Source organism: Oncorhynchus mykiss, chromosome 7 (assembly GCF_013265735.2).
Source record: "Oncorhynchus mykiss isolate Arlee chromosome 7, USDA_OmykA_1.1, whole genome shotgun sequence".
NCBI classification, from domain to species: domain Eukaryota; kingdom Metazoa; phylum Chordata; class Actinopteri; order Salmoniformes; family Salmonidae; genus Oncorhynchus; species Oncorhynchus mykiss.
The window spans coordinates 41,467,457-41,485,618 of NC_048571.1; the positions used below are offsets into that span (position 1 = coordinate 41,467,457).

Sequence of the window (18,162 nt, forward strand, 5' to 3'; positions counted from 1 at the left end):
ACATAGTACCTTTAATATTCGATACATGTTAGATTAATATACTCATGATAAAAAGAGAAGTCTTTACTTTAGCATGAATTAACGTTAGTCCTTCCCAGGGCAGTTTGTTACATAATCCCTACAATTGAAACCATTACAATGAAACTGTGTACGTGATGCAAACAATCCGGCATGGATCGCACATCACTTATTTTTTTATCTGAAACATGGATTTCTAGCTTTTGAGTTTAGTATTCCAAGAAAAGCGATTGTGTTGTCTTGTCAAACCTTCCCTGTTCATTGTGGTATGATTGTGTATTTCAAATTGTTTTTGTTTTTTTACATAATCTAACTGGGCCAGTTTTCACCAAAACAGCACGTCAATATAAGATTATCACGCAAGTATTATGAAGGAAAGGTTATATACAGCGCCTTCGGAAAGTATTCAGACCCCTTCCCTTATTCCTTTTTTTAAATTCTTTTTTTTACTTTAGCCTTATTCTAAAATTGATCAAATTAACATTTTTCCAATCAAGCTACACACAATAATGACAAAGCGAAAACAGGTCAAGAAATTTTGCAAGTGTATGTTTTTTTCCACAGAAATACCCTATTTACATAAGTATTCAGACCCTTTGTTTGAGAATCGAAATAAATTGAGCTCAGGTGAATCCTGTTTCCATTGATCATCCTTGAGATATTTTATAACTTGGGAGTCCATCTGTGGTAAATTCAAGCGATTGGACATGATTTGGAAAGGCGCACACCTGTTTATATAAGGTCCCACAGTTGACAGTGCATGTCAGAGCAAAAACCAAGCCATGGGGGTCAAAGGAATCGTCCGTAGAGCTCCGAGACGGGATTGAGTCAAGGCACAGATCTGGGGAAGGGTACCAAAACATTTCTGCAGCATTGAAGGTCCCCAAGAACAGTGGCCTCCATCATTCTTAAATAGAAGTTTGGAACCACCAATGACCATGACTCTTCATAGAGCTGGCCGCCCAGACAAACTGAGCATCCGGGGCAGAAGGGCCTTGGTCAGGGAGATGACCAAGAACCCGATGGTCACTGTGACAGAGCTCCAGAGTTACTCTGTGGAGATGGAAGAACCTTCCAGGTTAAGGACAACCATCTCTGCAGCACTCCACCAATCAGGCCTTTATGGTAGAGACAGAAGCCACTCCTCAGTAAAAGGAACATGACAGCCCGCTTGGTGTTGGCCAAAATGCACCTAAAGGACTCTGACCATGGAAAACAAGATTCTCTAGTCTGATGAAACCAAGATTGAACTATTTGGCCTGAATGCAAAGCATCACATCTGGAGGAAGCCTGGCACCATCCCTACAGTGAAGCATGGTGGCAGCATCATGCTGTGGGGATGTTTTTCAGTGTCAGGGACTGGAAGACTAGTCAGGATTCGGGGGAAAGATGAATGGAGCAAAGTACAGAGATCCTTTAAAACCTGCCCCAGAGCGCTCAGGACTTAGGTTAAGTCCTAAGCACACAGCCAAGACAATGCAGGAGTGGCTTCGGGACAAGCCTCTGAATGTCTGAGTGACCCAGCTCGAGCCCGGACTTGAACCTGATCAAACAACTCTGGAGACCTGAAAATAGCTGTGCAGCAATGCTCCCCATCCAACCTGACAGAGATTGAGAAGATCTGCAGAGAAGAACCGGAGAAACTCCCCAGATACAAGTGTGCCAGCTTGTCGCTTCATACCCAAGAAGAATCGAGGCTGTAACCACTGCCAAAGGTGCGTCAACAGTGTACTGAGCAAAGGGTCTGAATACTTATTTTTATACATTTGCAAAAATGACTAAAAACCAGCTTTTGCTTTGTCATTATGGTGTACTGTGTGTTGATTGAGGGGGGAAAATAAAATGTTATCCATTTTAGAATAAGGCTGTAATGTAAAATGTGGAAAAAGTCAAGGTCTGAATACTTTCCGAATGCACTGTATAGAATAGTTGAGACATAAGAACTGAAAGCAGAACAATATAGCAAAATAGTGTATTGTCCAATGCGTAAAAGCATTTTGGACACAAATGTACCAGTACACAGACAATGAATCTGTGTTATATTTCATATGTAAACAGTCAAGAGGTGCATTTCAAGTACTTCATTATAAAGTGATATACAATAATGTGTCTTTATTCAAATTGTCCCTTTACTGTATTTTCAGTGTTATTCAGAATTTACACATTTGGCACCAATTCTGATTAGAATTTTTCCCAATCAGAATATTTCTACACACTGGTATGGGAAACAGTTTGGTTAACAGTTAATGATCACAGTAGTTACAGCACTGCATTTGGTGCAACTTCTTCATTCCTTTTGTTATACATGTTTGACATTTTGTATAAAAAAAAATATGAGTAAAAAGCTAAAAAGGAGGTAAAGGGAATATAGGTATTATATATTAACGTAGCCTAATTACTGATAGAGGATACTGATGGTACTGTAGGTACTGTACTTGTTTAGGCTTGATTAAACCAGAGCCGAGCACGTAGGCCTGCCTCGTGTGTGAAATGAAGATTCATTCGGTGTGATGAATTCCATTTTTTCCCCCAAACAGTTCAAAGTACATATCTTTACCACGGGAAAGATGGAACAGAACTGTTACTTGGGTCTTTTCTTTGGGGTGGGGAGGTGCACTATATTTTTGTCATATTAAATGGAGTATACACCGCACTCAGAAGAGACCTTGGGTTACAAAAATATTTGCCAATACCTATACAAAATTATATAGGTCGGAATTCAATCCAACGCAGATTAAAAGCCTATCGCTGTGTGCATGCTGTTAAAAGGCAATATCTCCGGACATTAACGGAGATCAAATAAGCCGTCAAGGAAGCGGATGGTAGCTCAGCTCAATCTGAAATCACATTTAACCAAAGATCAACCACAAAACACAGGTCATTTATCTGCATTTGTTTGAATCCCAGCGCTTGTAGGGTTACAAACAGGGCTTAAACAGATTGCTACCTGTGGCACCCAGACAACCAACTGAGGGGTATGACTACAATTTGAAGCGTGAGTGTGTGCGGGCAGGAGGGGGATGACCCAATGACCCAAACTTTCAGTGTCAGTAAAGGCATTTTCTTTTTTTATATTTTTGTTGTTGCAAATGAGCCAGAGATGAACAACCCATCAAAATGTCCTCTTAAAAGGCATCACCTTGTAACGTGGCGAAGGAAGTACACTAACTCCTGACATCAAATCGTGGCATTCTTCAACACAGACTAAATAGACACATTAGACCACAAATTTTATGAGACCACCCTCTCTTTTTCTGATTTCACCCGTTCAAGCGATTTGTCTTTGCAGTAACACACAGAAACAGACCGACACACTGTCCTCTAGGCATTCTGCATCTCCTTGCCAATCTTGTAGCTGAGGATCTTGTTCCAGTCAATCTTGGTGCGGGTGACAGGAAGCTGTCGGCGTAAGGCTTTGAACGTGGTGTCAGACATGGTCTGGTAATTTTCACTGATGGCCGTCTGGAAATGAGAGAAATGTTTAGACTCTCGCCCCTCCCCAATGACAAGAAATGTGATTTATTTCAATTTATCAAAATATTACTGGGAGGAAACATAAGTTGCATACCTGGTATTCATTTTCTGCATCCTCAATGATTTTCACAAACTCCTTTGCAGTCTGAGTCTCATTCTGTCAAAACAAGAGAATAAAAAAACAAGTGTTACACCTCAGATGTAAGATAAGAGTTGTCATGCCAAAGGACTAATAAAAACATCAGAATTCATGCCTTTGACAATTGCCTGTAAACTTGACAGAGATTGAAGACCATCTCTATCATAAAGGCCTTTTCTTCTTTCTTACGTCATCCTACTTCCCCTCATGCCCCAATGAACAGTTAGTCTGCACCCTTCTACTTCCTTTTAACACTTATGTGCAGGTTTAGAGGAAATAGGCCACAAAACCACAGTAGAGTATCATAAGTGTCTCCTCTACTAGGGCTGACTGACACTTCAAGAGTTCTATCATTACCAGTGTCCTTTGCAAAAATAAGCATGCCTTTAGTGCTACTGATTGTGGGCACATTCTACTGAAAGGGAAACTCACATTCACTGTGAGGGATTCCTGGACATCCTTGTGGCTGACAAGCTGCACATTTCCATCCTCATAGTAATGTACCTATAACCACAAGATAGGGGTGAGAAGCAATATACAATATGACATGAGAACAAGATACATGTTCAGTAAATCAATTTGACTTTCAGGGGCCTGTGCCCAACCCGTTGTCTTTGAAGAGGCTTTTACACAGCCGGACAAAATGGAGGACACTTGGCAACAGACACTAGCCTACCTGTATTTTGAGGACTCCAACGACTTGAGCTGTAGATTGGGATATACTGAACTTCCATTCAGACCTGCAACGGCCATTCCTGAAAACACAAATTAAATATGAGTCCTGACTCCTTACCCAGTCATAGAAGTAGATATTATGTTGTAAACAAAAACAAATGTATATTTAAATTAAGACTTCTTAAAGTGTACTTGCATTGTACACTGTCATTTACCAGAAGTTCTTTGGTTGAAATTGGTGACCTTCAATGCAAGCAATTATGGTTTGCTGGCCGTCTATAGTTTTCCCATAAACCTGTGATGAATAAAACAAGGTTCTGTCAATGTTTACCATGCTCATCTTTATCAACTACACTTGTACAGTCCAAAATAATTAATGTTTCCAGCATGAAAAGCTCTTTAAAGATAATATTATTATGTCGAATCCAGGCTGTGTCACAACCGGCTGTGATTGGGAGCCCCATTGGGCGGCGCACAATAGGCCCAGCGTCGTCCGGCGTAGGCCATCATTGTAAATAAGAACGTTCTTAACTGACTTGCCTAGTTAAATTTAAAAAAATAATCCTATCCTGCAGGTGAAAGGGAGGACGTACAGTGCAGACGCCGCTGGGGTAGTGCTCCTTGACGTAGGCCCTCAGGGCACTGTCACACGCATCTCTCCACGGTCTGAGAGACGCCTCTCCCTCGTGGGGCTGGGTGTCACTGGCCTCCTTCCTCAGGTGGTCAAACTTGAATGACTGCTTGTTGTGGGGGTCAAAGAAACGCCCGTTGCCCAAGTCTCCATGCTCGGTGATCAGTACCTGGAGAGGGGGAGCGGCGGAGCACAGGGACACAGATAGAGGGCATCAGTTGCTGCATTGACCTTACAGATAATGTGATATATACACATACGTACAGTACCAGTCAAACGTTTGGACACACCTACTCGTTCCAGGGTTTTCCTTATTTTTATATTGTCGAATAATAGCGAAGACATCAAACATACAAACAAACAAGAGTGTGCAAAGCTGTCATCCAGGCAAAGGGTGGCTACTTTTGACTGGTACTGTATGTATGCATGTCACAGTATGAGACCAACCAGTTTCAAAACCGCTGGGTAAGAGTCACAGTTCAGGTGACTGAACATCTTACCTGATCATCATACCCTTCAAGTTTGGCAAGGGTGAACTGATCCATGTTGTACTGGGCAAAGGCACTGTTGAAATACAGCAGATTAAAAGGTTATATTTGCACAACAATGCATGAACAGAATATAGATAAATAAATAAAACTCCACTCACTGCGCTGCACCCTCCCTGAGAAGATTGTCATTGTTGAGCAGTATCCGCACATCTTAAATCAAGAAATGGCATTATCAAGAGACTACCAACAGCAATGCATTAACAGACTGTATAAAAATAAAAACAAGTGCCTGGGTAGCAAATAAACAGTACAATGATCATACTATTTCTAAGCATACCCACCGTTGAAGACTTCATTGAATTCTCCAGGTGGAGCATGGACGACGAAATTAGCCGCAATGCGGACCTGAGGGAAAGACAATACAATGTGATAAACAACTTTTAAGGCTGACTGTCAGTCGAAATAAATGAGACAGTGACAGTATAATGACAGCCATTTTACCCTGGTCACTAGAGTGAAGCAGAGAGCAGTGACTGGCTTGGCTGCCTGATGAGCCTACTTCTGCGCTGTCCAAGCCACTCCTTAGATGGAAGGGGCTATTTTTAGCAGCTGTAATGCATATGTAATGCATGTGGGGTGTCAGAGGCACTGACAGTTAAACCGGGGGGTTTAACATTTTAACAAGGGCCCCCCCTGAAAAAGTCTAGAGTGCACTGAAATCCGTTGATGGAACGACAGTATTGTAGGCCTATGTACAGTACCAGTCAAAAGTTGACACACCTACTCAGTCCAGGGTTTTTCCTTTATATTTTCTACAATGTAGAAGAATAGTGAAGACATCAAATATATGAAATAACACACAGAATCATGTAGTAATCAAAAAGTGTTATTTTATATTTGAGATTCTTCCTAGTAGCCACACTTTGTCTTGATGACAGCTTTGCTCACTCTCGGCACTCTCTCAACCAGCTTCATGCAGGAGTCACTTGGATTGCATTTCAATTAACAGTTGTGTCTTGTTAAAAGTACATTTGTGGCATTTCTTTCCTTAACAACTTTGAGCCAATCAGTTGTGTTATGACATGGTAGGGTGGTATGCAGAAGATGGTCTTTTACCAAATAGGGCTAAGTCCATATTATGGCAAGAACGGCTCAAATAAGCAAAGAGAAACAGTCCCCCATTACTTTAAGAAATTAATCAATATGGAACATTTGAAGAACTTTGAAAGTTTCTTCAAGTGCAATCGCAAAAAGCATCAAGCTCTGATGAAACTGGCTCTCATGAAGACCGCCACAGGAAACGTTACCCCGAGTTACCTAGTTGCTGCAGAGGATAAACTCATTAGAGTTACATGCACCTCAGATTACAGCCCAAATAAATGCTTCAGAGATCAAGTAACAGACATCAACTGTTAAGAAGAGACTGCGTGGGCCTCCCGGGTGGCGCAGTGGTTAAGGGCCCTGTACAGCAGCACCAGCTGTGCCACCAGAGACTCTGGGTTCGCGCCCAGGCTCTGTCGTAACCGGCCGCGACCGTGGGGCGACGCACAATTGGCCTAGCATCGTCCGGGGTAGGGAGGGTTTGACCGGTAGGGAAATCCTTGTCTCATCGCGCACCAGTGACTCCCGTGGCAGGCCGGGCACAGTGAGCGCTAACCAAGGTTGCCAGGTGCACGGTGTTTCCTCCGACACATTGGTGCGGCTGGCTTCCGGATTGGATGGCGCTGTGTTAAGAAGCAGTGCGGCTTGGTTGGGTTGTGTATCAGAGGACGCATGACTTTCAACCTTCGTCTCTCCCGAGCCCATACGGAAGTTGTAGCGATAAGACAAGATAGTAGCTACTAAAACAATTGGATACCACAAAATTGGGGAGAAAAGGAGGTAAAAAAATAAAAATAAAAAAAAGAGACTGCGGCCTTCATGATCGAATTGCTACAAAGAAACAACTAGTAAAATGACACCAATAAGAGACTTCCTTGGGCCAATTTTTAGTACACACTCAAGAACCCCCAGAAGCTAACCAGCTAACTAGCTACAAGCTATTTAGTCATTGTTAGTTTTTTTTACCTGGATAACACTCGCCAGTCCAGCTTCCCTGCCCCATCCACCGCTGCCCCCTGGACACTGATCTCTTGGCTACATAGCTGATGCACGCTGGACTGTCCATTAATCACGGTACTCCATTCTGCTTGTTTGTTTTATCTGTTGGCCCCGTTGCCTAGTCAACGCCATTTTACCTGCTGTTGTTGTGCTAGCTGATTAGCTGTTGTCTCACCTACTGTTTTAGCTAGCTTTCCCAACTCAACACCTGTGATTACTGTATGCCTCGCTGTATGTCTCTCTCAAGTGTCAATTTGCCTTGTATACTGTTGTTCAGGTTAGTTATCATTGTTTTAGTTATACAACCTCTCTCATCATCACCCAGTGCCTGGGCTTACCTCCGCTGTACCCGCACCCCACCATACCCCTGTCTGCGCATTATGCCCTGAATATATTCTACCATGCCCAGAAACCTGCTCCTCTTATTCTCTGTCCCACATCAGAAGCCTCCTCCCTAAGTTTGTTTTACTCACTGCTTTAGCACACTCTGCTAACCCTGATGTCCTTGCTGTGTCTGAATCCTGGCTCAGGAAGGCCACCAAAAATTCAGAGATTTCCATACCCAACTATAACATCTTCCGTCAAGATAGAACTGCCAAAGGGGGAGGAGTTGCAGTCTACTGCAGATAGCCTGCAAAGTAATGTCATACTTTCCAGGTCCATACCCAAACAGTTCGAACTACTAATTTTGAAAATTACTCTCTCCAGAAATAAGTCTCACTGTTGCCGCCTGCTACCGACCTCCCTCAGCTCCCAGCTGTGCCCTGGACACCATTTGTGAATTGATCGCCCCCCATCTAGCTTCAGAGTTTGTTCTGTTAGGTGACCTAAACTGGGATATGCTTAACACCCCGGCAGTCCTACAATCTAAGCTAGATGCCCTCAATCTCACACAAATCATCAAGGAACCCACCAGGTACAACCCTAACTCTGTAAACAAGGGCACCCTCATAGACGTCATCCTGACCAACTGGCCCTCCAAATACACCTCCGCTGTCTTCAACCAGGATCTCAGCGATCACTGCCTCATTGCCTGTATCCGCTACGGAGCCGCAGTCAAACGACCACCCCTCATCACTGTCAAACGCTCCCTAAAACACTTCTGTGAGCAGGCCTTTCTAATCGACCTGGCCCGGGTATCCTGGAAGGACATTGACCTCATCCCGTCAGTTGAGGATGCCTGGTCATTCTTTAAAAGTAACTTCCTCACCATTTTAGATAAGCATACTCCGTTCAAAAAATGCAGAACTAAGAACAGACACAGCCCTTGGTTCACCCCAGACCTGACTGCCCTCGACCAGCACAAAAACATCCTGTGGCGGACTGCAATAGCATCGAATAGTCCCCGTGATATGCAACTGTTCAGGGAAGTCCGGAACCAATACACGCAGTCAGTCAGGAAAGCTAAGGCCAGCTTCTTCAGGCAGAAGTTTGCATCCTGTAGCTCCAACTCCAAAAAGTTCTGGGACACTGTGAAGTCAATGGAGAACAAGAGCACCTCCTCCCAGCTGCCCACTGCACTGAGGCTAGGTAACACGGTCACCACCGATAAATCCGTGATAATCGAAAACGTCAACAAGCATTTCTCAACGGCTGGCCATGCCTTCCGCCTGGCTACTTCAACCTCGGCCAACAGCCCCGCCCCCCCCCCCCCGCTGCTCCTCGCCCAAGCCTCTCCAGGTTCTCCTTTACCCAAATCCAGATAGCAGATGTTCTGAAAGAGCTGCAAAACCTGGACCCGTACAAATCAGCTGGGCTTGACAATCTGGACCCTCTATTTCTGAAACTATCCGCCACCATTGTCGCAACCCCTATTACCAGCCTGTTCAACCTCTTTCATATCGTCTGAGATCCCCAAGGATTGGAAAGCTGCCGCAGTCATCCCCCTCTTCAAAGGGGGAGACACCCTGGACCCAAACTGTTACAGACCTATATCCATCCTGCCCTGCCTATCTAAGGTCTTCGAAAGCCAAGTCAACAAACAGGTCACTGACCATCTCGAATCCCACTGTACCTTCTCCGCTGTGCAATCTGGTTTCCGAGCCGGTCACGGGTGCACCTCAGCCACACTCAAGGTACTAAACGATATCATAACCGCCATCGATAAAAGACAGTACTGTGCAGCCGTCTTCATCGACCTTGCCAAGGCTTTCGAATCTGTCAATCACCATATTCTTATCGGCAGACTCAGTAGCCTCGGTTTTTCGGATGACTGCCTTGCCTGGTTCACCAATTACTTTGCAGACAGAGTTCAGTGTGTCAAATCGGAGGGCATGCTGTCCGGTCCTCTGGCAGTCTCTATGGGGGTGCCACAGGGTTCAATTCTCGGGCCGACTCTTTTCTCTGTATACATCAATGATGTTGCTCTTGCTGCGGGCGATTCCCTGATCCACCTCTACGCAGACGACACCATTCTATATACTTTCGGCCCGTCATTGGACACTGTGCTATCTAACCTCCAAACAAGCTTCAATGCCATACAACACTCCTTCCGTGGCCTCCGACTGCTCTTAAACGCTAGTAAAACCAAGTGCATGCTTTTCAACCGATCGCTGCCTGCACCCGCATGCCCGCCTAGCATCACCACCCTGGATGGTTCCGACCTAGAATATGTGGACATCTATAAGTACCTAGGTGTCTGGCTAGACTACAAACTCTCCTTCCAGACTCATATCAAACATCTCCAATCGAAAATCAAATCAAGAGTCGGCTTTCTATTCCGCAACAAAGCCTCCTTCACTCACGCCGCCAAGCTTACCCTAGTAAAACTGACTATCCTACCGATCCTCGACTTCGGCGATGTCATCTACAAAATGGCTTCCAACACTCTACTCAGCAAACTGGATGCAGTCTATCACAGTGCCATCCGTTTTGTCACTAAAGCACCTTATACCACCCACCACTGCGAGTTGTATGCTCTAGTCGGCTGGCCCTCGCTACATATTCGTCGCCAGACCCACTGGCTCCAGGTCATCTACAAGTCCATGCTAGGTAAAGCTCCGCCTTATCTCAGCTCACTGGTCACGATGGCAACACCCACCCGTAGCACGCGCTCCAGCAGGTGTATCTCACTGATCATCCCTAAAGCCAACACCTCATTTGGCCGCCTTTCGTTCCAGTACTCTGCTGCCTGTGACTGGAACGAATTGCAAAAATCGCTGAAGTTGGAGACTTTTATCTCCCTCACCAACTTCAAACATCAGCTATCTGAGCAGCTAACCGATCGCTGCAGCTGTACATAGTCTATTGGTAAATAGCCCACCCATTTTCACCTACCTCATCCCCATACTGTTTTTATTTATATACTTTTCTGCTCTTTTGCACACCAATATCTCTACCTGTACATGACCATCTGATCATTTATCACTCCAGTGTTAATCTGCAAAATTGTAATTATTCGCCTACCTCATGCCTTTTGCACACATTGTATATAGACTCCCCCTTTGTTTTCTACTGTGTTATTGACTTGTTAATTGTTTACTCCATGTGTAACTCTGTGTTGTCTGCTCATACTGCTATGCTTTATCTTGGCCAGGTCGCAGTTGCAAATGAGAACTTGTTCTCAACTAGCCTACCTGGTTAAATAAAGGTGAAATAAAAAAAGAAAAAAGAAAAAAAGAAATGCAAGCAATGGACATAAGACCGGTTTAAATCTGTCCTTTGTTTTGATGAGACAAATTTGAGATTTCTGATTGCAACCGCCGTGTCTTTGTGAGATGCAGAGTGGGGGAACAGATGATCTTCGCATGTGTGGTTCCCAGCGTGAAGCATGGAGGTGGTGGTGTGATGGTGCTTTGCTGGTGACACCGTCAGTAATTTATTTAGAATTCAAGGCCCACTTAACCAGCATGGCTACCACGACATTCTGCAGCAATATGCCATCCCATCTGGTTTGCGCTTAGTGGGACTATCATTTGTTTTTCAACAGGACAATGGCTCAACATAACACCAAGCTGGGTAAGGGTTATTTGACCAAGAAGGAGAGTGATGGAGTGCTGCATCAGATGACCTGGCCCCCACAATCACCCGACCTCAACCCAATTGAGATGGTTTGGGATGAGTTGGACCACAGAGTGAAAGAAAAGCAGCCAACAAGTGCTCAGCATATGTGAGAACTCCTTCAAGACTGTTGGAAAAGCATTCCAGGTGAAGCTGGTTGAGAGAATAACAAAGTGTGCAAAGCTGTCATCAAGGCAAAGGCTGGCTACTTTGAAGAATCTAAAATATAATATATGGATTTGGTTAAGGCTTTTTTGGTTAATACATTATTCCATGTGTGTTATTTCATAGTTGATGGCTTCACTATTATTTTATAATGTAGAAAATAGTAAAAATAAAGAAAACCCTTGAATGAGTGGGTGTGTCCAAACTTTTGACTGGTACTGTGTTCATGTTCAGATGCAGACCCAAAGGTTGTGTGGGTTACATAGCTTAATTCAATACAAGTAAAGTACTCACTGTATAGTTCTATTTTTGCAACTCTTCACTGGTGCATGTCAAAAATTGAAACAAACAAGTTCTGCTGTGTGTATGCTGCTGCACAGTTAGGCCTAAAGTTACTTCAGAAAGTATTCACACCCCTTGACTTTTCCACATTTTGTTGTGTTAGTCTGAAATTAAAATTGATGAAATATATTTTTGGGGTCACTGGCCTACACACAATAACCCATAACGTCAAAGTTGAATTGTGTTTGACATTTTTACAAATGATTTGAAAATGAAAAGCTGAAATGTCATGCCAATATGTAAGTACTCAACCCCTTTATGGCCTTGTTAATCCTCAATTTAATGAGTAAACATTCACTTAACAAATCACAAATTTCATAGACTAACTCCGTGTGCAATAGTGTTAGCGTGATTTGAATGAATAACTTTCCTCTCTACCCCACACATACAATTATCTTTAAGGTCCCTCAGGGAATTTCAGATTCAACCACAAAGACCAGGGAGGTTTTCCAATGCCTCACAAAGGGCACCTATTGGTAGATGCGTAAATAAAAATGTTTTAGAAAAATAGAAACAGATACTGAATATCCCAATGAGCATGGTGAAATTATGAATTACACTTTGGATGGTGTATCAATACACCCAGTCACTACAAAGATGCCGGCATCCTTCCTAACTCAGCTGCCAGAGAGGAAGGAAACCGCTCAGAGATTTCACCAGGAGGCCAACGGTGATTTTTTTTTAAAGCTAGAGTTTAATGGCTGTGACAGGAGAAAACAGAGGATGGATCAACAACATTTGTAATTAAGCCACAATACAAAGCTAAATGACAGAATGAAAAGGAAGCCTCTATAGAATAAAAATAAAACCTGCATCCTGTTTACAACAAGGCAAAGTAGAACTGTCAAAAATGTGGCAATTAAAATGAAACTTACGTCCTGAATACAAAACATCATGTTTGTGGCAAATCGCACCACAACACTGAGTACCACTTCATATTTTCAAGCATGGTAGAGGCTGCATCATGTTATGGGTATGCTTGTCATTGCCATGCTTGTCATTGCCAAGGAATAGGGAGGTTTTTTTAGGATAAAAAGAACTGGAATAGAGCTAAGCACAAGCTAAATACTAAAAGGAAAACCTGGTTCAAATCAGCTTTACAACAGACACTAGGAGACAAATTCACCTTTCAGCAGGACAATAACCTAAAACACAAAGCCAAAGTTGCCAAGATGGCATTGAAAATTCCTGAGGGGCCTAGTTACTGTTTTGACTTTAAAAAGTTATCTTGAAAACATATGGCAAGACTTGACAATGTCTGTCCACCAATGATCAACAACCAACTTGACAGAGATTGAAGACATTTTTAAAGAATAATGTGCAAATATTGTACAATCCAGATGTGTAAAGCTCTTATATAATTTACCAGGAAGACTCACGGCTGTAATCTCTGTAAAAGGTGATTGTAACATGCATTGGCTCAGGGATGTGAATACTTATGTAAATGAGATCTCTATTTCATTTTCAATACATTTGCATGTTTTCACTTTGTCAATATTGGGTCTTGTGTCTAGATTGGTGAGATTATTTTGTATTTGTTGTTTCAACCTGAATAAAACAAAATGTGGAATCAGTCAAGGGTATGAATACTTCTGAAAGCACTGTAGATGCTCCCAAAGACTGTGGCACCTTTCCACACAGAGCAGTATTTGTAAAATACATATACTCATTCTACTGGTCTGTACATGTATCTGACCGTATCCCTGCTGTGGGCCTGCCATTGAAGTGATAGGAATGTTACACCCCAGTAGGGACTGGCAGCTTCAAACATGTATCTGCATGCAGCTGACAGCAAGAACAGTCCATTTTCAAGCTTTCAAATGAAGGTTGTTTAGTTTTTGGTGATTCAATCGCAATTGGTTGAAATGGCCACAATCACTATGATAATGTATTTTCTTCAGAAGAAGTCTTGTGAATATGGTTGTACAGTATGTTTGTGTGGACTTTTCATGGGATCAGAATCATAAAACACGGGACGAGATGTTAAAAACTGTCCATTGTGCCAATAGATGGAATGCACTCGCATGAGATTTGCCGTGATGTTGACAGAGTGGCATGGGAGGTTTATTTCTTAGACTGGGTTAAGATGTCAATTTTGGGACACATCCTCAGTAGTGTGCCTTCGAATCAGTGGGTGTTTCGGCCTTTAACCACTAAACACTCTCATCAAAGGTGGCCAGCTAAAGGGTGATCAAGCCTTAGCTTGTGTCCCATGCCCAATTAAGATGTCCCACGGGACTATGATTCCTATACCAAGTAAGAGGTCAACAGTTCCTTGTGTTGTAATTAGGGCTGTCAGAGTTCTTGTAATACAATTTTTATTGCGATTAATTGCATTATCTGAACGTGTTCAAGAGCGACTGCCTTTAAAAGCAACAAATCCCTTTGAAAATGTCCTATGGGCATCAATATGAGTCAGAAACCGTTATTGTAGTATACAAAATGACTACAAAGTGAATAAGATCATTTTGGTCTTAAAGTTAGTTTGGAACATAGTGCCGTGAAAAAGTATTTGCCCCCTTTCAAATTCTCAACTTTTGCATATTTTTGACACTGAATGTTATCAGATCTTCAACCAAGACCTAATATTAGATTAAGGGAACCTGAGTGAACAAGTAACAACAATTAAATACTTATTTCATAAACAAAATTATGCAAAAAGTAATTGCCCCCTTACACTCAACTGGTTGTGCCACCAGTTGTCTTTGGGTCAAAACACACAATCAAATCTACATGAAAATGACAAAAAAATATAGACATTTGAAGTTTTGGAATGACCTAGTCAAAGTCCAGACCTAATCCCTATCGAGATGTGACAGGACTTGAAACAAGCTGTTCATGCTTGAAAACCTACAAATGTCACTGAGTTAAAGCAGTTCCGCATTCGAGAGTAGGTCAAAATGCCTCCACGGTGATGTGAGACTCATCAACAACTACAGGAAGCATTTGGTTGCAGTCATTACAGCTAAAAAGGTGGCACATCCCGTTGAGTGTAAGGGGACAATTACTTTTTCCACACACACACACGAATTGTGTTGCATAATTTTGTTGATTAAATAAATAAGGATCAATTATTTTTGTTATTTGTTCACTCAAGTTCCCTTTATCTAATATTAGGGTTTGGTTGAAGATCTGATAACATACAGTAGCAAAAATAGAGAAAATCAGAATGTGGGCAAATACTTTCACGACACTGTATGTGCGTCACAAGGAGAAAATTAAGATTGGGTTTTGATTTGACGATGTCCAGTTGCCTTCTAACATGGGGTTAACAGCTGTGGTGACTGCTCTCTATCCAATAGCATAGGCAGTGAGAGACCTGCCTAGCAGCACAAATTTGTTTACCGAATTCAAAACCTTACAATTTTTTTACTTGAGAAATACTGCAAACTCCTTAGACGTCAAATAAAACATCCTCTGCAAAAACCGTCTAATTAATTAGATTTTTTGAGTTCTTAGATTATTCTGTGGATTTTGAGGAAGTGAAACACAGAAGCTGTCAGAAAACACACCAAGACTGAAATCAAATTTTTCTAATGAGCAACAGAAAAACACCTGCCTGTCGGGGTGTTTTAGTCACCCTTTTAAAATACACTGAAAACATCACAAATACTGGCTCAAAGACCAGCAGGTGGCGATTTTCAGTCATTTCATTTTAAGGGAATCTATGCAGCCGGGAATCTACGCATACACTCATATCCCCCGTGAACCGGTTCAGACACAAATCAATCTCCATTTAGGCTGCAAGGTGTCGATTTCCACCTTATTTTTCACCACCATGCTACAGTGGCTAATGCAAGTCCCAGATGTTGCGTATCGCATTCAGCCAATCAGATTGCAGCAGTCTTTTTTCAATCCTGGTCTGATTGGCTGAACGCAATACTCAACATCCGGGAGTAGCATTAGTCACTGTAGCATGGTGGTGTAAAATGGTGTTTCATAAAGAAAGTATGCATATGTAACAACAAAATCTGCTTTCTTGCCTTTAATCCAGTTGAGGAAATTGCTGCCTTTGCAGCCTGAATGGATCATGTTTTACGCACAAACCTGTCCACAGGGGATACAAGTGTATAGCTGACTGCATAGATTCCCTTTGGACGGTAAGATGAAATGACCCAATATCGCCATCTGTCTGTATTTGGGTTGCCCAAAGGCCATCTAAGGTAAACAGCTAAAAACAACTATGCAATGTCCACTGAACAAAAATATAAATGCAACATAGTGAGCATTTCTCCTTCGCCAAGATAGTCCATCCACCTAACAGGTGTGGCAAATCATGAAGCTGATTAAACAGCATGATCATTACACAGGTGCACCTTGTGCTCCGGACAATAAAAGGCCACTAAAAATGTACAGTTGTCACAACACAATGACAGATGTCTCAAATTGAGGGATTGTTCAATTGGCATGCTGACTGCAGGAATGTCCACCAGAGCTGTTGACAGAGAATTGAATGTTCATGTTTCTACCATAAGCCACCTCAAGTCGTTTTAGAGAATTTGGCAGTATGTCCAACTGGGGTTATGGTATGGGCAGGCAGCATAAGCTACAGACAATGAACACAATTTAATGTTATCTCTGGAAAATCGAATGCAGAGATACTGTGACGAGATCCTGATGTCCATTGTCGTGCCATTCATACGCCGCCATCACCTCATGTTTTAGCATGTTAATGCACGGCCCCATGCCGCTGCTATTATGCAGGCCATTCTTCCATGGCCTGCATAATCACTAGACATGTCACCCATTGAACATGTTCGGTAGGCTCTGAATCGACGTGTACAACAGCGTGTTCTACTTCCCGCAACCACTGAAGATGAGTGGGACAACATTCCACAGGCCACAATCAACAGCCTGATCAACTCTATACGAAGGAGATGTGTCACACTGCATGAGGAAAATGGTGGTCACACAAGATACAGACTGGTTGTGATCCACACCCCTACCTTTGTGACCAACAGATGCATATCTGTATTCTCAGTCACGTGAAATCCATAGATTAGCGCCTAATCTATTTAAAATGTATTTTATTTCCTTATATGAACTGTAACTCAGTAAAATCTTCGAAATTGTCTCATGTTGCGTTTATATTTTTGTTAAGTAAAAAAAAAAAAACAAGTGTGCTGTTTTTCAATTTACCCAATTGTGCTAACCGATACTTTAGACAAAACCAAGAAGTCATTATGGTAAAGTTAAAAATAAAAAGCTAAATCTGATTTAATTACATCTTAATTTGAACTAATTCTGAACTTGACATTAATCAATATTTGTATTTAATGTTTGACAGCCCTGGTTGTTATAGTCAATCGGCTAGATGCAATGTAATACCACCAAGACAGACAATGTGATAATGAATAGAATGATGCCTATGTTCTTCGGAGTTGTGTCTAGCACAGTGGGCATATGTGTCTAAGTCTTAAAACACATACCCACCTTAGCTAACATTTACAAACATTTTGGCTAGCTACAGACTCCTATTTACGCAAACTGATTCTTGCGTTCGGTATTATTTACATGATGCGTATGGAGTATAGTTGGTTCAATTAACTCCGTCAGTTTATTTCCTAGCAGACAGGATAGTTAGCTCATATGTTAACTAGTTAGCGTCAGCCAGCAAGCTAACTTTAGCTAGGTACTAGCTTAGCAAACTAGCTAACGTTATTTCTGCAGCCAAAATAATTTAGGAAGGACACAACAACCTAGCTAATTTACTAAAAATCGTAAAACAGTGAACAAAGCTTATCAAAATACTGACTAGTTATGTAGCTACCTTCTCTTCCCCAGTGAGCTGTTCTTCGAAATGTGCCATCTTGGCTGATCTGCGACAGTGATGAAGCGGATCTCCACAGTGTCACAATAGACAAAACAATGAGCCAGATATTTCACCAGGTGTATAAATGTCAAACATCCGGTTGGCGTTCCACTCACTACCAAATATGGCGATGAGAGGAAGCCCAGTGGCCGGCAGTGGGAGAAGATGGAGCGAGTTGGATTTTGTCCGAAATTCTGAAAAATTTCTCATCGATAAAACATTTGATCTCCATACAGTTTTCTGTTTCCAAAACTAGAATCTGTAAAAAACATGGTGGACTGCGTTTTGTAGACTTTTCCAAAGTAAAAACAAAATG

General features: G+C 42.3%; 1 protein-coding gene across 1 annotated transcript; it reads right to left on the bottom strand.

The window, feature by feature from the left end:
- Positions 1-2,109: 2,109 nt before the first annotated feature.
- Positions 2,110-18,014, bottom strand: capza1a (capping actin protein of muscle Z-line subunit alpha 1a). The gene is made up of 10 exons (XM_021609272.2): positions 17,805-18,014; positions 5,770-5,833; positions 5,587-5,638; positions 5,438-5,501; positions 4,900-5,106; positions 4,522-4,601; positions 4,308-4,386; positions 4,064-4,135; positions 3,587-3,649; positions 2,110-3,480 (listed from the first exon to the last, which is right to left on the bottom strand). Exons 1-10 carry the CDS (start codon positions 17,841-17,843, stop codon positions 3,340-3,342), a joined length of 861 nt encoding a protein of 286 aa, XP_021464947.2. The 5' UTR covers positions 17,844-18,014; the 3' UTR covers positions 2,110-3,339.
- Positions 18,015-18,162: the final 148 nt, after the last annotated feature.